Source organism: Macrosteles quadrilineatus, unplaced genomic scaffold (genome assembly GCF_028750875.1).
Source record: "Macrosteles quadrilineatus isolate MER2022 unplaced genomic scaffold, UCM_ALF_1.0 Scaffold_9__3_contigs__length_116548681, whole genome shotgun sequence".
In the NCBI taxonomy this organism is placed as follows: Eukaryota; Metazoa; Arthropoda; class Insecta; order Hemiptera; family Cicadellidae; genus Macrosteles; species Macrosteles quadrilineatus.
The window spans coordinates 15,788,060-15,803,861 of record NW_026542602.1 but is presented as its reverse complement, the minus strand read 5'-3'; the positions used below and the strand labels follow the sequence as shown (position 1 = coordinate 15,803,861).

General features: G+C 33.2%; 1 protein-coding gene across 1 annotated transcript in view; it reads left to right on the top strand.

Moving 5' to 3' along the window:
• The first annotated feature begins 2,798 nt into the window (after window positions 1-2,798).
• LOC129004023 (acetylcholine receptor subunit alpha-L1-like) overlaps window positions 2,799-15,802 on the top strand; it is a 64,930-nt gene continuing 51,926 nt past the window's right edge. The window contains exon 1 of the mRNA XM_054432395.1: window positions 2,799-3,108. Coding sequence (XP_054288370.1) covers window positions 2,914-3,108 — 195 coding nt within the window. The 5' untranslated portion in view covers window positions 2,799-2,913. The remainder of the gene's footprint in view (window positions 3,109-15,802) is intronic.

The following is a 15,802-nucleotide window of genomic DNA, read 5'->3' as shown; positions in this document are numbered from 1 at the left end:
TGCAGAGTAGAGAAAATTATAGATATCAGCGGGAAATTTAGTGTTATTTATTATTGAAAGCATTGATTATAGTTCAAATGTATACGATAACTATAAACATTTCACAACAGCTATTCAAATAGACCGGTTACAAAAATAATTGCCTAGCCTCAACTCGTGTGTAGATTTCAACAATAAAAGTTAGACCTTTTTTTATTTAAGTGTTGTTAAATATTTCAAATTTAGTTGATTTCCACAATTATTATTTTGTAAAATTTTTCAAGTACTTTTGTTACATTATTTTATTATTTAAATTTTAGTTTAATCACATTTTCCTACGCTAAATGTGTTGACTACACTACGATTTGGCAGATTAGGGAATTTCCGCACGATTTTAAGCGATCCTAAACATAATCTATATTTACCTAATCACTTTATCCAACCTAACCCATCCAAGTTATTTTATTTTATTTTTTTAACTCATACATAACTTAATAATATATCATAAAATTAATCATTATGTACTTATAAATGATTGTACTACTTATCATAAAACACGATATTATTGTTTACCACCAGTTCTTAACTTGCGCTGAAGTGGTGGGAAACTATATATTTCAACGACTTAAACATTATTACAATTAGTTTCTTAATAGTTCAATTAATTCTACCTACACGCTATTCAACCACACCGGTTACATTATCTCTTAAGCCCCGTGTACACGTAGCTAGTTTACTAGCAGCTAGTATTCGCTGCTAGCACTAGCTGGGCACACTAGCGCGAAAATTCCCATCTACAAGTGGCTAGTTATTAGCGCTTATTATTAGCGCTAGTCATGTAGAAGTGAAGTGTTCATTGGTCGCAATAGTCATTTCAGTTTAGCACAAAATGTCTTCTGTTCCCTTAAATCGAAATGTTTCGAGACAAATTTTAAGAATTGGTGTACAAGAGTTGTGTGAACATGAACTTAATAAAAAGAGACGATCTGTGTGGGTTCGAAAGTGGATTAGGAGGCGAGAACTTATTGGTGCGTCCAATACTCTTTTAAGAGAACTGGCACTGGAAGACCCTACAGAGTATTTTAAGTTTTTGAGAATGAATGCTTTAAAGTTTGAAGAACTGTTGGAACTAATCACTCCACTGATTAAGAAAAATGATAATGTTATGAGAGAGGCTATAACGCCAAAAACTAAACTTCAAATAACTCTGAGGTATTTGGCAACAGTAGATTCATTTCCTTCTTTACAATACTTATTTCGTGTGCCTATGACATTTTAGGTACCTATGACACTTGAAGAGTGGAAAGCTATTCAAACTGATTATTATTTACAATGGAACTTCCCAAACTGTTGTGGAGCGCTGGATGGCAAACATATTCGCATAAAAAGGCCTTTGAATTCTACGTCTACATTTTTCAACTACAAAGGTTTCTATAGCATAATACTATTTGCTATGGTTAATGCCGACTACACTTTCAGTTTCATTGATGTAGGCTGTGACGGAAGAGCCAATGACAGCACAATTTTCAAAAACTCTGACTTAAATATAGCTTTGGAGCAAAATCTTCTTCATTTATTTATTTATTAATTTTACATACCAACGGACAACTCAATTTTTACATTAATACAACACAACAAGATGGAAACAATATTCATAACAATAATATAGCATTCGCTCTGGCCTTATAAAAATACATGCATTTGATAATAAAGAATTCTGCCTAATGATTCAACAAGAATAAATAATATTTACAACAAAACTCTAATTTTATTTATATAGATAAATAACATTAACAATAAATAACACTTACAATAAATAACATTTACAATAAATACTTATACAAATAACATAGGTAATAAATATATACTGAAATAACAAGAATAACAATACAAATAGACTACTATTAACAGAACACAGCCTTGCCAAGAAAGACCCTGCAATTAGATATAAAAATTTACGATTCAAATATATAATATTGACAATGAATTTTCAAAACAAGGGACTACGTTGAAGCTTCCTCTTCATCGAAGATACACTGTCCAGGAAGAAGTCTACAGTCTCTGGCACGCTGTTGCCCGCCCTTTGCATGCGGCATTCATCCCGTAGTTTGTGCGGTGATGCTGTCTAACAAACAGGTCTCTCGAACGAGTGCGTTGAGGAGTCCGAAATTGAATCTGCTGGAGCATATCAGGGCAGTCAAATGAGCCATTAAGGAGCTTGTGCAAGACAACGAGATCAGCGATGTTCCTCCTGGTCTCCAGATGCTGAAGACCCATCTCACTATAGATTTCATCAATCGGGACTTGGCCAAAGAATGGCTTATGTGTGGCTGATGATGCTTTCCCGCTACGTCACAATCTGTTAACACCCTATAGTCACAGAAACTTAGAATTAAGCGAGAGAGTATTCAATTACCGACTCTCAAGAGCCAGAAGGGTATCCGAAAATGCATTCGGAAATTCTGGCCTCAAGATTTCGAGTCTTCACAACACCTATTGCAGTATCAGTCGAAACTGATCACCGGCGTGTGGCGAGTGGCGATTAGGACTAGCAGAAGTGCAAATGCCCCGCTAGTACCGCGCTAGTTCGCTAGCGCTAGTGGTCACGTGACCACCCCCTCCACTTATTAGCGCTAGTAATATCAAACATGTTCAAAACGACTAGCAGCGAGTAAAATGCTAGCGCGCTAGTATTTTTTAACGCTAGTAGACCGTTTACACGGAGCGAATTTACTAGCGCTAATCAACTAGCTGCTAGTACTAGCCTCGTGTACACGGGGCTTTACGGAAGGGGAGATCACAGATAGGGCGGGAAACAGGGTGGGAATCGAAGGGAAATTCAGCGCGGCGCCAGCATCGACCGTGCTGCATCACTGGCGCGCTGAGGCTGAGGCGGGACTACTGCAGCTCCTGGACTACTGAGATGAACTGGTGATGGTGCTAAACACCCTGTCGGTGGCCGTGGTGTCGCTGTTGACGTTGCTGTCCCCGGGGGAGACGAATCCTGACGCCAAGAGGTTGTACGATGACCTCCTCAGCAACTACAACCGCCTCATCCGACCCGTCAGCAACAACACGGACACGGTGCTGGTGAAGCTAGGACTCCGCCTTAGTCAGCTTATAGATCTGGTGAGTACATTGTATTCTAGGGTGTGGAGCGTGGAGGATGATGCAGGGTGTAGCTTCCTGGGGGTCGTGATTAGTGTATCGGGGATGGGCGGTTGAAGGCTCAACATGTTAAATAAGTTGAATGTACGAAATGCATGATAAGAGAGCGCTTTAGCTAGGTATAGGTAACGGCATAGGTGTTTAAAGGCTAAATGCTGTCTGTGTTCATAAAATTTTATTCAGTAGACGACGAGAGGGCATTATGATGTTGGTAATTAATATTACGCTTAGGCAATGGGCAGCGTAAACAGACTTAAAAGTTAGCGGCGATTTGTATAAAACACACTTAATGGGCAAGCGAGCCATATAATTTCTAGGTTATATATCAAGGTGGATGATAATAGTCTACAATTTGGATAAGGGTACATAGTATGGTGATTTAACGTTACGCTTAGGCCAAGATCTAAGGACAGCTTTACAAGTTAAAATGTAATCCCTACTAAATTTGTAATTAATAATGTTTAATAACTAAACCATATACCTTCTAGGCAGTATTAAAGTTAAAGATTATCTGAGCTAAAGCGTAATATATTCGATCTTTCAGAATATATATGATGCTAATTTTAAGGTTACCTTTTAGGGAGGTTCCAGAAATGGGAGTAATATTAAATACGCATTAGTTAAATCATATAACTCTTTATTTCTTTGTATCCTTTGGAAATTTAGGATTTGAAGGATGATGATTTTAGGAAACAAATAAAAACATTGACACGGGAATAGCTTTAAATTCTTAAATGGTATGTGAGATCATAAGTTAAACTTATTTAATGTTATAAGGCCTTATAGGTTGTTAATTAGAAAATGTTTTAGCTAGATCAGGGGAAGAGTTGAAATTATTCAATAAACGGTTAAGGAATTAGTTTAAGGATTCAGGGGTTAGAAAATAACCTTTAGCTGTGTCCTGGAGATTACGGCTTATAACATTGTTTCAATGTAGTATGATGCCGGTTATGTTTGTTTATATGTTAAATATAACATACCTAACGTGTTTTGCAAATGTGGTTGTGTAAGATAATAAGTTTAATTATGAATCTTCTATTGAATACCTTCAGTAACCTGTTCCTTAATATATCGTTGGTATTATATAATAATACATACTAGTAATAACACTACCATTAATAATAATAATAATAACAATAAACACAACAACAACAACAATAATAATAATAATAGTAATAATGCTACTTGTATGTTACAGGTGTACAGTTATAACGGAACTATTATTACAAACTAGGCGTGTTGCATTTTAAGTGTCGTCAAGTAGGTTCTTTTCATGATATTGTAGGAATACGTCAAATTAAAAAGTAACTGTATATCATAAGCAATATAAAGATTTAGGAGGGTTTAAAATCAAAAGATAACCTGCAGGGTTTTTGTTATCAGGGTTTAAAAATATTCATGGTCTACTAGGGTACGTAGAGTTCTTAAAACCAGACAGCTTCAACCATTGAGTTAAAAAGTCCAAATTTTAGCAACAATTATTATTTCGAACAAAACTATTTTCAAGGTTTTCCGTCTCGTTTTGCTACTGAATAGGCAGGATAAATTGTCATGTCAAATTTCCTCATCGATCATAATTGTCTAGCAATTTTGCAGACGAGAAAATAGAATGAGTCTTTACATGTTATTGTAAATAGTAAATCCTTTTAATAATAATTGGGTATTTAGTTATACTGTACTTACGTTGGAAATGGCAAAGACTTAAAATATATATAACAAGGTCTATGATTATTTATATTTTATTAATGATTAGTTAACGGTATTTAATTTAATATATATGATTCGTTTATTATTCACACTGGTTAAAACTTTTACTTGCTAAGACCTATTTATTTTGGAGGAAGAGCAATAATAAATGTATTTATTACATGGGAATTTGAGTTGTTTTTTTTTAGTTTGGTGTAAGAGGTTAGTTAGAATATGAGAAAGAATATTAATACTCTAAGTGAGAGTGAATTATCTCCAAAATCCATAGAGAGATCAGAGCAACGGTTGTTTGCTAAATATTTAGTAGGGAAAACCGATTAGAATCACATCGTTTAAAGGCAAAAGAGAATACCCCGGCCACAGCAAACCTGTAGCCTAGGCAAACGTTCATTTGCCCGATTAAGTTTTCACTAAAATATATCTTTAAAACTGCCACATTTATTCCCTATTTAAATAACAGTAGTATCGGGGGACCTCGGGATGGTTGTTTTTCGATTGTAAAAGCAATATATAGGAAACCTAACGTTTTATATAAAACTAGTTTTAGCTTTTATTATTAAAGTTTCAGTGGAACTTAAATTTATAAAGTATTATGATGGAAATCTTAACCTGACAATTCATGACACATTAATTTATTTTACAGTCGATGGTAAAAATCACTCGTTTATAATATCCTGTAAAAAGCTGGGTTTTCCTAGCCGCGGAGTCGGCGAGCGGAGAGAGGAACGCGGAGAGCGGACTCCACTTGTCTTAGGCAATTTAATGTTACTGTTTTCCTAGAAGCGGAGCGGAATGCCATGTCAATTTCAATTCCGCTCTACGCGTTCCTCTCTCCGCTCTCCGCTTCCGCGCCTAGGAAAACCCAGCTTTAAGCCCACTTGCATAAACACTGTTTTGACAGTTTGTTTAAATTAACCCAGATGATTAAACATTGTTTTAAAATTCTAATTTAGGCCTACATCAAATACACATAATCCATATATAAATCCCATAGTACCCATGAACTTTTGAGAAAACTACAATTCACACCCCTATAAGCTATATACTTAAAATGTTCGTCATGACGAGAAACCTTGCATAAAACTATCCATTTTTTCATAAATTGTCCTTTAAGGTCGTAATTCTTTATAAAGGGAACTTTCCATATACTGAATGTTAAAAATACCTTAGCTGAACTTATTTGTATGTTATTCTTTCAATTTATTACCTTATTAAAATCAGGTGTGAATATTTGTTTGTATTACTGTATTCTGTTTAGTTTATTTCAGCTTAACATAACCAATCAATAGTTTTATTAATACTTATGAAGTCAAACGGGGTGAAGTCCGTTGGTAACAGCTAGAATTATTTTTTTTTTTTTCACTGTTAAACCAAAGTTTGATAATTATTCCCTTAGTACTTCGGAGATTAAGTTTTAGTAGGAGAGAGTCAAATAAAATAATCAGTATTTGATCGGAACTATTTTCCACTATATCGAGTAATCTTCAGTGTAATCCTTGCCCAATAGTAACGACTGGTGTTTTCCCACTGTACTGTATTTTTATTTAGTAATTTGCATGTATACTGCGTTTGGCTTGTTACAAGGGTATTTTATCTCCTTGTTATTTTGTTCAACCAACATACTAACAAATTGGCATCCCATAAAGCCAATGTTAAGTTTTTAAATTTTCAAATGAGTTATGTAGCGGAAAACGTACTTACCTGAGATAGTGGATGTCACCAATCACTTTTTTACCAGAAATAAATGATTTTACAACGTTTGAAGGAAATCGTCAAAGCCGTTTTTGAAATCTTTGTGCAAGCATACATACAAGCGAATATTGATCACAGAGTATAGGACTAGCTTAACGAGTAGATAGGTTTTCTGCTACAGGGAAGGCAATGGGCTTTTTAGATAAATTTTTTAGTAAAATGTATATAGTTTAGTATGAAATAAATATATTTCCCAAAATTTAATCAAAATATGTACATAAACTAAAACAGTTTTCATATTTTCCTTAAGAATAGCATGGGAATTTGAAAATTACAGGTTTTTGGAATTTTCTTTTTAACCATTGTGTGTATACCATCTCTCCAGTATACTAAATAATTTGTATTTTTTATTCTACACAATTTTAAAAAGGTTTAAAAAGAAAGTGCGGAATTTCATGTGTATATTTCAAAAATGAGGAAAGCCAATTTTTACCCGAATAAGACTCCGCTCCCATAGTTCGATCATGCTGACTCGCGAACTCTTTCAATTAAACCATGGTGTACATGTTTGTATCAAATGTCATAAAAATCTAGCATCTTGGGACTGAAAAACGTAAAAGTTTGTAGCGCTTCTCACTAAAAGCATGTTTGATACATTTTTTACAAGACCTATTTTTACACACACAAAATTAGCTGTTTGAAATTATTAGATTGTTTTTTAAAAATAGTCGTATTGCGTTTGTATATGTAAAAAAACTATAGTAATGCTTAAAACTACTGTAATGTTTAAAAACTATAGTAACTATAGTAATGTTTTTTACCATGCAAATTATATAAACACGCACACGAATATTACATTAATTGAATATGAATGTGGGATTGTAAACAAAACTATCTAGGCTCGTACCTTAAATTTTCCACTTTGTCGTTAACACTTTTTTTATGCAATAGTTGCGTAAACTACTATAAGTTTACGAGAGTTTAAATAGGAAAGTGATGATAGGGTTTTTAAATAGTTTGATAAACATAGCGCGAGCATATGTATATTTTTTAAACATAGCGTTTACATATTATAATATGCTTATGCTGTATTTATTTATACCAACATTTAACATTTATTAACATGTTTTATTATGTATTTGTAGTAAAAGTTCGCTCCCTTCCCATTTCAAATTGAATTATCTTTTCCAACCACATATTAAATCACTTTCAAAACTTGTAATTCAGTTTAAAAAGTTCATAAGCGTGTAATCTATTTGGAGATTCTAAATATATATAAGATGATTAAAGAACAAAAATCCACTATGTTTACTTTAAAGTGTTTACGAGTTATTTGAGAATGATATTCGCCAAATAATCATTATGTCTCCATTTCTTTAATAGTATATTTCATAACAAGAGTAGAAAGTGAGTCATTATGTATATTTGAGACCACGTAAAAGGTCGAGAATATGTATACATTTAAACACGTGTTTTGAACGTTACTTTTCCCTACACTACAAAGACAAATTAAAACAGACATTGGACTTATTACAGTTAGGAACATTACAAAACTCATAGTATTTTTTGGGTCATGACTTGAGTTTAAAGTTAATATTTACTTTGGTTTTACAGTTTTGGTTGTGTAAAATTTAAACAGTTGACAAAACAATAACAGATATTCGATAGTTTACGTCGGCAAAATAAAAAAAGATAGAAATATTACTTTCGCATAGTAAACACGATTTATCCATAGTAAACAATGTAATGATGAATTTTCCAAGGTGACAAACATGTAACGAAAACAGGTCATTTCACAGTGGTGTAGCGAAAAGATTATTACTAAACCTAGATAAAATCAAAAATGTTGACAGTGATCCGAGTTTTCCCAAGTAGAAATTGTTTAATGGTTTGAAAAAAAACTGCACTAATTAGTTTATTATACATTTTTTCTAACAAATATTGTTGTATACATTAAAAATCTTTTCCACATTGTTGATACTACAATTAGACTCATCAGTCAATAATTAAACTCTTTAAATTAACTGATTAAAGATGACGTATTTTTACACATTGTGAAACGAAATAACCAAACTGTCCAAGGAGTATAGCTTTTAATGACTTCGTTAATATTTAGACTAACAACTTAGAAATGTCAAATAAATGTTATTGATAGCGCCTTTTAGGGTCACTCGTGATCAGTGAAGTAGGCAAATTGCCAAAATCTGCCTTCCTACCAAACAACCGGGCGCCATCGTCATCGCCAACGGCGACGTTAAACTTGTTAAATCTACCATGATGACGTAAACAATATACTAGTGGATTTGACTATTGTTGAAGAGGCTTACTACATACAAGGTAAATATATTTAGCAAGGGTATCGTGAAATTATTTGTTTTTGACCATACACTATCTTTATATGTAAACACGTGTTTACTCACAATTATTTTGTAAAAAAATGCAAGAAATGAAAGAGTGAATTGTTAGAAATTCATCTGGATGGGAAATTAAAAATATAGGAATTTTTTTGTATTAGAAAGATATTGTTTGGCGTTTGATAACTTTCGTTTTAAGTTTGAATATTAATTTACTGCTCAAGTGTTATTATATGTCTATACTTATTTTCTTTGAGTATAGTACGAGGTGATAAGATAAAACAGATTCTGGTTATAATAGAATAAATAGTTATTTGTTATGTATATTCAAATTGTGTACTATTGTCGAAAATGACTATGGAAATTCAATTTAAAAGACAGCATGTCAGGCATGTTATTAACATTTATTGTGTAGTGTATTTTAAGAAAATCTTACTCAGTAATCTCAGTTTAGAAGATTATATTTCACGATGAAGACCTTTTAAAATATTATTATACTCCAAATAGATCCGGTACATGGATATGAAATCCGACCCTTGGTATACAACATACTAATTATCGCTCAACCTAATTCCTTATCTTTATGAAAGCAGAGCGGTATTAGTTTAACGTCAAAGTAACGTTTAACGTTTAAAGTCAGTGACACCATTTTGTTAACTATAGCCACATTAAACCCTCGTATCTGTATTATCATAATCGAAATAAGTTTATTAAATCCAAACAATCGGATATTTAAACAAGTAATGATCCAATAAGTCCTTTACACCCTTACTTGGCACTCTCTATTTATTTACTTTTTTTATTTGCTTTATTTTCTTGGGTACTGTTTATGTTTTTTTACATTCATCTAGAGTCTCTAAAATACTCCTTACCCTAGCCCGAGAAGTTTACTTGTTGAGTGTTTTTGACTTGCAAGATAATCAGAAGTACAAACTCAGTATTGGTTTTATCTAAAGAAACACTTAATTTTTAATATTTATATCTACTATTGATTTTAACAAAAGCCGTTACCGATCACTATCCAAACACAACTTCATACAATGAACCTGTTTAGGGAAATAAACACACTAGGGAAAGGTTTGTTTCCCTATTTTGTGATACAATGTACCAACTCGTCAAATACATTCTTAGTCAACTCTAAAGCCGCTAAGTGTAAGCTGGTGTTGTAATCTGAATTAATGGGTTATCCAACTCTCGACGGTAGAGTACAGAATACCAGCCTAGCCCGGGGTGAGTGTTGTTGGGGAGCTAATTATATTGACACAGTCAATCGCTACAGGCGGCTCGGGTGAAGTATCCAACATCCATTTTCGTTTAAAGTTAACAGCTTCAATGAAATATTAACAAAACATAAAACACTGAGCCACGTTATAAATTGTACTGATTTGAATATCCCAATAGTTGTGATTCATGTAGTGAAGATTGATATTTTAAAACTGTATATTGTGCTATACAATAATACCACTAAAATATAGTCAACCAGATTACAGAAAATGATGATGATTTCATGACTTATATAAAAAATACAAAGTAAACACCTTCAAAACACTGTACATTGTACATAGTTAAAATTAAGTAATTTTACATTCAGTATTTTATGTTTAGTAATTTAAACTCACATGAATTAAAACCAGTAAATCCCTTATATCTGCATTCGGAATCTTACGCTCGTAAATAAGGTTTTTCCAGAGCGGAGGAAAACCATTGTATTGGACATCGACAAATCAAGAGCTCAATACCAACATGGCGTGAGGGATGGCAGAAATTAAATTAATAAATCAAATGATAAATTGCAAATGAATCAAGTCTAATGTAAATCATTTAAAATGTTGATTATAATGATTTTTTTAATTGTCTTACACATAAAGGTAGTATATTTTTAAATTAATCCAGAAGCAATATGAATCTTTGATAGTTATTATATTCTACAGAAATTTATTAACCTTGCTTCTTGAAAGGCAGTACAATGTTTGCAACATTTGCTCACCCCATAAAAAAATAAACACTGAAATAAAGATTGCACCTTAAAGGTACAAAAATGTGCTATTGAATTAATTCGTACCAACCGATGTTTAACTATGTAAACCACGTGTCAAATTTGATACACCCCTTAAGTTAGACTAAACAACGGCAAATTTAACGTACTTTTGGGTTAAACACATCTTTATAAAATATGGGGCGAATCTGTAATGTTTTCCCTTGTACGCTTTCTTTATATTAGCTGGCAACGGAACAATGTAAGTTATTTAGTAACACTAGTACAATTATTTCTGTACTAAGCTAAAGTACCTTGGTGGTATGACATTGGGCTAGTCGTCAGACACGGAAGTGTATTATTTATATATAAACAATAGCACATTCACACAGAACAAAAAACGTTTCAAAGCACATTAGACAGTGCAACTACATAAATTGGCAACGCCATTGCGGCAAAAAACATACGTTCGACCTCTCGATTTTGAACATGACAAATGTCCCAATATCGTAGCAGCCGTATGAAACATTTCCCAATAAAAGTGTGCGATTTGAACTCGACGTCGTTGTGACAGATGTGTCTCTGTTACAATAAAGTGGCCAGTGCGACATGTGTCAGATTTGTTATTCAAGATGGCCGCCAGTAAAGTCCAAACTGTTGGAGGTGATCCAAAACACTCTGGACTGCATCTCCAGTGACTATCCGGCAAATATTTAATGCTCGGAGAGCCCCCGAACATGTACAACGGTGAGCTTTTTACGACCTACATTTTCAGTGTTGCTCTCCAAAAATAAATAAGCCGAGCAAAAATGAACATAATATATTGTTCTTGTATGAATTTTTTATCTTATATTTCATTCTATTCCGTGTTTTCCGATTATTAATGATTTGTATTTATATTTAAACTCTGGAATTGTTGTAACCTACGGGATGTTGTTAGAAAAGAAAGCACTATGAATTAAATGCCCAAATATGGTAAAACATATTCACGATTGTTCTCAGTAATAAGCCAATAAGCTGTTGGATTTATATATTTATTTATATCTTTTTCTAAAAACTTTTGTTGTTTCAATAATATGATACACAACCGTACAACCCAGAGTTACACAATATGTGAAACAATAACCACCAACTTAATCAACCTGATTTGGTGGATTTACACAATCACTTTGATATAATAAACTCAAATATTAGTTGGGTGGCACATCGGTCACGTATTATTCCATTAATAATTAATAAACACATAATAAACATGAATACACTATTCAACGTCTCCTATATTTATTCCAACCTATAGCCGTAATTTTGATTACAATCTTGTATAAAGGTTTGTTACTTTGACCATGAGCGAACAAATAGACCTAAAAGCATTCAATAGCTCTTGGGCACTCATCATACACTCTCCCTACATTCGTATGGTCACAATTTCAAAGTAAAGTATTTACGTATTTACAGGATTAACTCTAGATTGAGCAAAGGTAAACAATAAATTGCCATCGGATTGACTCATCATATATATATATATATACATCAAGTCATCTATATACTTAGTAATGTTAGTAGGTACAGATCTTGTGATTTACCATTAAGATACAAGAAATACTTAGGGCTTTGTCCAATAATACAAAGGAATACGATTAGGGTTGGGACAGTTTTATTTATACTGTGATTAAAAAAGGAAAACTAATATTAAAAATAACTAACCCAAAGTAAAATAATTGAAATACTAAATCACTGAATTAAATACTAACAACTCCCAAAAATTAATAATTGAGCTACTTGCATGGAATAATCGATTGAAAAATTATTACAGAAAATAGTACTTCAGATATAAAAAAAATAGACGGTATATTAAAATGTTACGAGAAAAGTGTCAGAAACAGTAAGAGGCATGTATGTTTTCATTACCTATACAATTTTACAATACTGTTTTTACTTTGTTTACAGGGTTTAAATATGTAGCATATTACTATTATGCTTTTATAAGAAGATAAATATGCACCTATTGTAATCTTTTTTATATACGATGAAAAAGGTTCACGAGACTGAATTGCATTAAAAGGGTTAAGTCGAAGCGAAGCATGTATGAAGAGGGATCGCTATAAAGCTTCGCCGCCTCTACTTCCCTTACTTCAAAGTAGGTTCTGTAAAAGACGCCATCTTGAATATTATCTGCATAACTTAAAAAAAACCTATCTCTTTTGTGGATGTTTCGTAAATGGTCCATGCAATGCATTTTACTGACCTCTTTAGATTATACTCAAGCTTTTATCAACACACTCTATTTTCAAGGGAGTTTGCTTTTTATTATGTGGTTTTATGGTTTGGATCCGTTGTTGGTAAAATGAAGTTGTTCTATACACCCCCGGGTAGGTTTGTGTGGATTCGAATTTTGGAAAACTCCTAAATTGGTAAGGTAGAAAAGCCAAACGAACTAGGAAAATAAAAAGTAAATTTAACTCACATAATAAATGTTCAGGGAGGAAGTTGATTTTGTGCATTACTCGAAATATATATGTGAAATAAATGAAAGCCGATGATTGATGGGAAATCTGTTTGTGCATACCTTTAATTTAAGACCAAATATATCAACCCTCCACGATTATGTAATGGCACACGACTAATAGTGAAGAAACCGATAGTGACCAATGTAATAGAAGCGAAAATTTAAATGCAAATTTATGGGAGAAGAAGTTCTCTGACCACATATTTCACCGAACCCTACAGATGTGCCCTTGGAATTCAATCGTTTACAGTTCTGTTCGTCTCGCTTTTGCGATAACTATACACAAATCTCAAGGGAATTCACAAGTGTGTGAATTAGACTTAACAAATCCATGTTTCTCACATGGGCAACTTTATGTGGCCTGCTCTCGCGTTGGAAAACCAAATAGAGAATGTGTTTACGCACCAAACGAAGAAACTAAAAAAATATTGTTTACAAAAGAGAACTTGATTAATTGTTTTGAAACGAAATAAGGTTTTATAACTATACTGTATGGTAAATGATATGTATTATTAAAAATAACAAAAAATGGAGTGCTCTAAAATGTAAAACACCCTTCAGAGATTCATATGAAATGCTTAACTTTCTTGAAATCGCAGCAACACGCGACAGGTAAGCTAATTTTTGGATAAAGTTAATTAAGTGTTCATAGGTTTAGGCTTATAACCAACTTAATACTGATGTACGGTACATTTATTTTTAAATACCTTCACTAATGTGGGGCTCAATACTTTTATCTTCACCTCATTAATTCCTCGCCTAAATAACAACGCAACGTTAACATTGATGTGGATAGCTATAAAATATTTCTTACTTAGCTCACTTAACAAATCTGGAGGAATAACGAAAAATTGTATCAGAACAAGTTAAGCCAAGGCATTAAAAATAAAACTGATCTAGACAGCTCTTTGTATCCTTTGGCAAAACAGAACGGAGTCTGAACAGTATCTAAGCCCCTCTGCCAAATCCAACCCCGACCCTCACTACTTACAACCCCCCCCCCCCCCCCAGAACCACCCATATAAGCTTTGTTGCCATGGAGACCGGAGACGGATGAAGCCACTTAGCACTGCATTGTGAGTTGTTTTCAAAAATATATTGGTAGAAATTATTTGAGAAAAATGTAATCTAGTCATTACACGCCTCGAAATCTTCATTTTTATTTACTCTAGCTAAATTATGGCTAAATTTAGATCTTTAGGATTTATTATTGGTAAACAATTATTTTTCTTTCTCAAACACTTATTTGTACGCATATTTGCACCTATTTTATCTACCTTAGCTACAATAATAATATGGTTAAGATCGTATGTTTACTTTCCTTAAATAATATCAGTAAATCACATAATATTAACATGTTCTTTACTTGAAAATTCAATCATAAAAAAGTCAAAGCAATTAAAAAGGTTTAAAATAAAACAGGAACGTGTATGGTTTATTTAATTTAAATTCTTTTATCAGTGAGAGTGAGGTAATAATATATGTTGTCTTAAATAGGCGTACCCTACAAGCTTAATCAAATGTTTTGACAAATTTTGTCTTTTCTCTATAGACCTTTTATCAAATAGTAACGCTTTAAAAATAAAATATCCGCAGGCTCAAGGTACCCCGACTACCGGCTAAAAACCTCCTCATCTCCCAAAGACAGGGATGACACCGACAATCACCATTAGGACCACGATCTTTTCCGACTGCCAGCGACAAGTCGCTTTTCTGCACCCACTCGTTGACTCAGAGGCTCACTACTTAAATTTTTTTCTTCTCTCCTCGACGTTTCTGCCTATAACCAAATCGTATCGTCATCGGCGTAGCCAACGAGGTGGGTATCGTCGGGAATTCAGAACCTTAACATACTTTACCTCAACATACATTAACATACCTAGGACCGATCCTTGTACAAAACCAGAAATGATTGCGATCAGACGCTGGCCTTCCTTCGGTGGTGGCACAATGCAAGACAAGGTCCGTAAGGTAGAATTAACTCGCGAGGCATCAAGAACGGATGTTGTTCTAACCCACATTTCAAGGTAAAACGAGTAAGCTATACATTTTATTATAAGCTGTTACAGTTTGGATCAAAGAGCCAATCTCAATGAAATAAATTATTTATTTTACAATAAATATCAAACTATTATGACGTTTGGTATTCAAATTATCTCTTTTCCTTTTTCAGGAAAAAAATAAACTAGAAACTGACAAAAAAGAACATTTGGTATAATAAAGCTTTGTTGAAATAATAATCGTTTTATAGCCTTGCTTTCAGCAAAACATACATTTTTATCCCAAATGTCTTTGATAACAATGGCCACTCAGTTGTGGTTCAAACCACTAACGAACCACAATATAGTGGTTACGTGTCGAGTCACGTGATGCGGGGAAGTCATATTCTGGTGAAAAGCCGATTATCTTTTCTACTTTTTA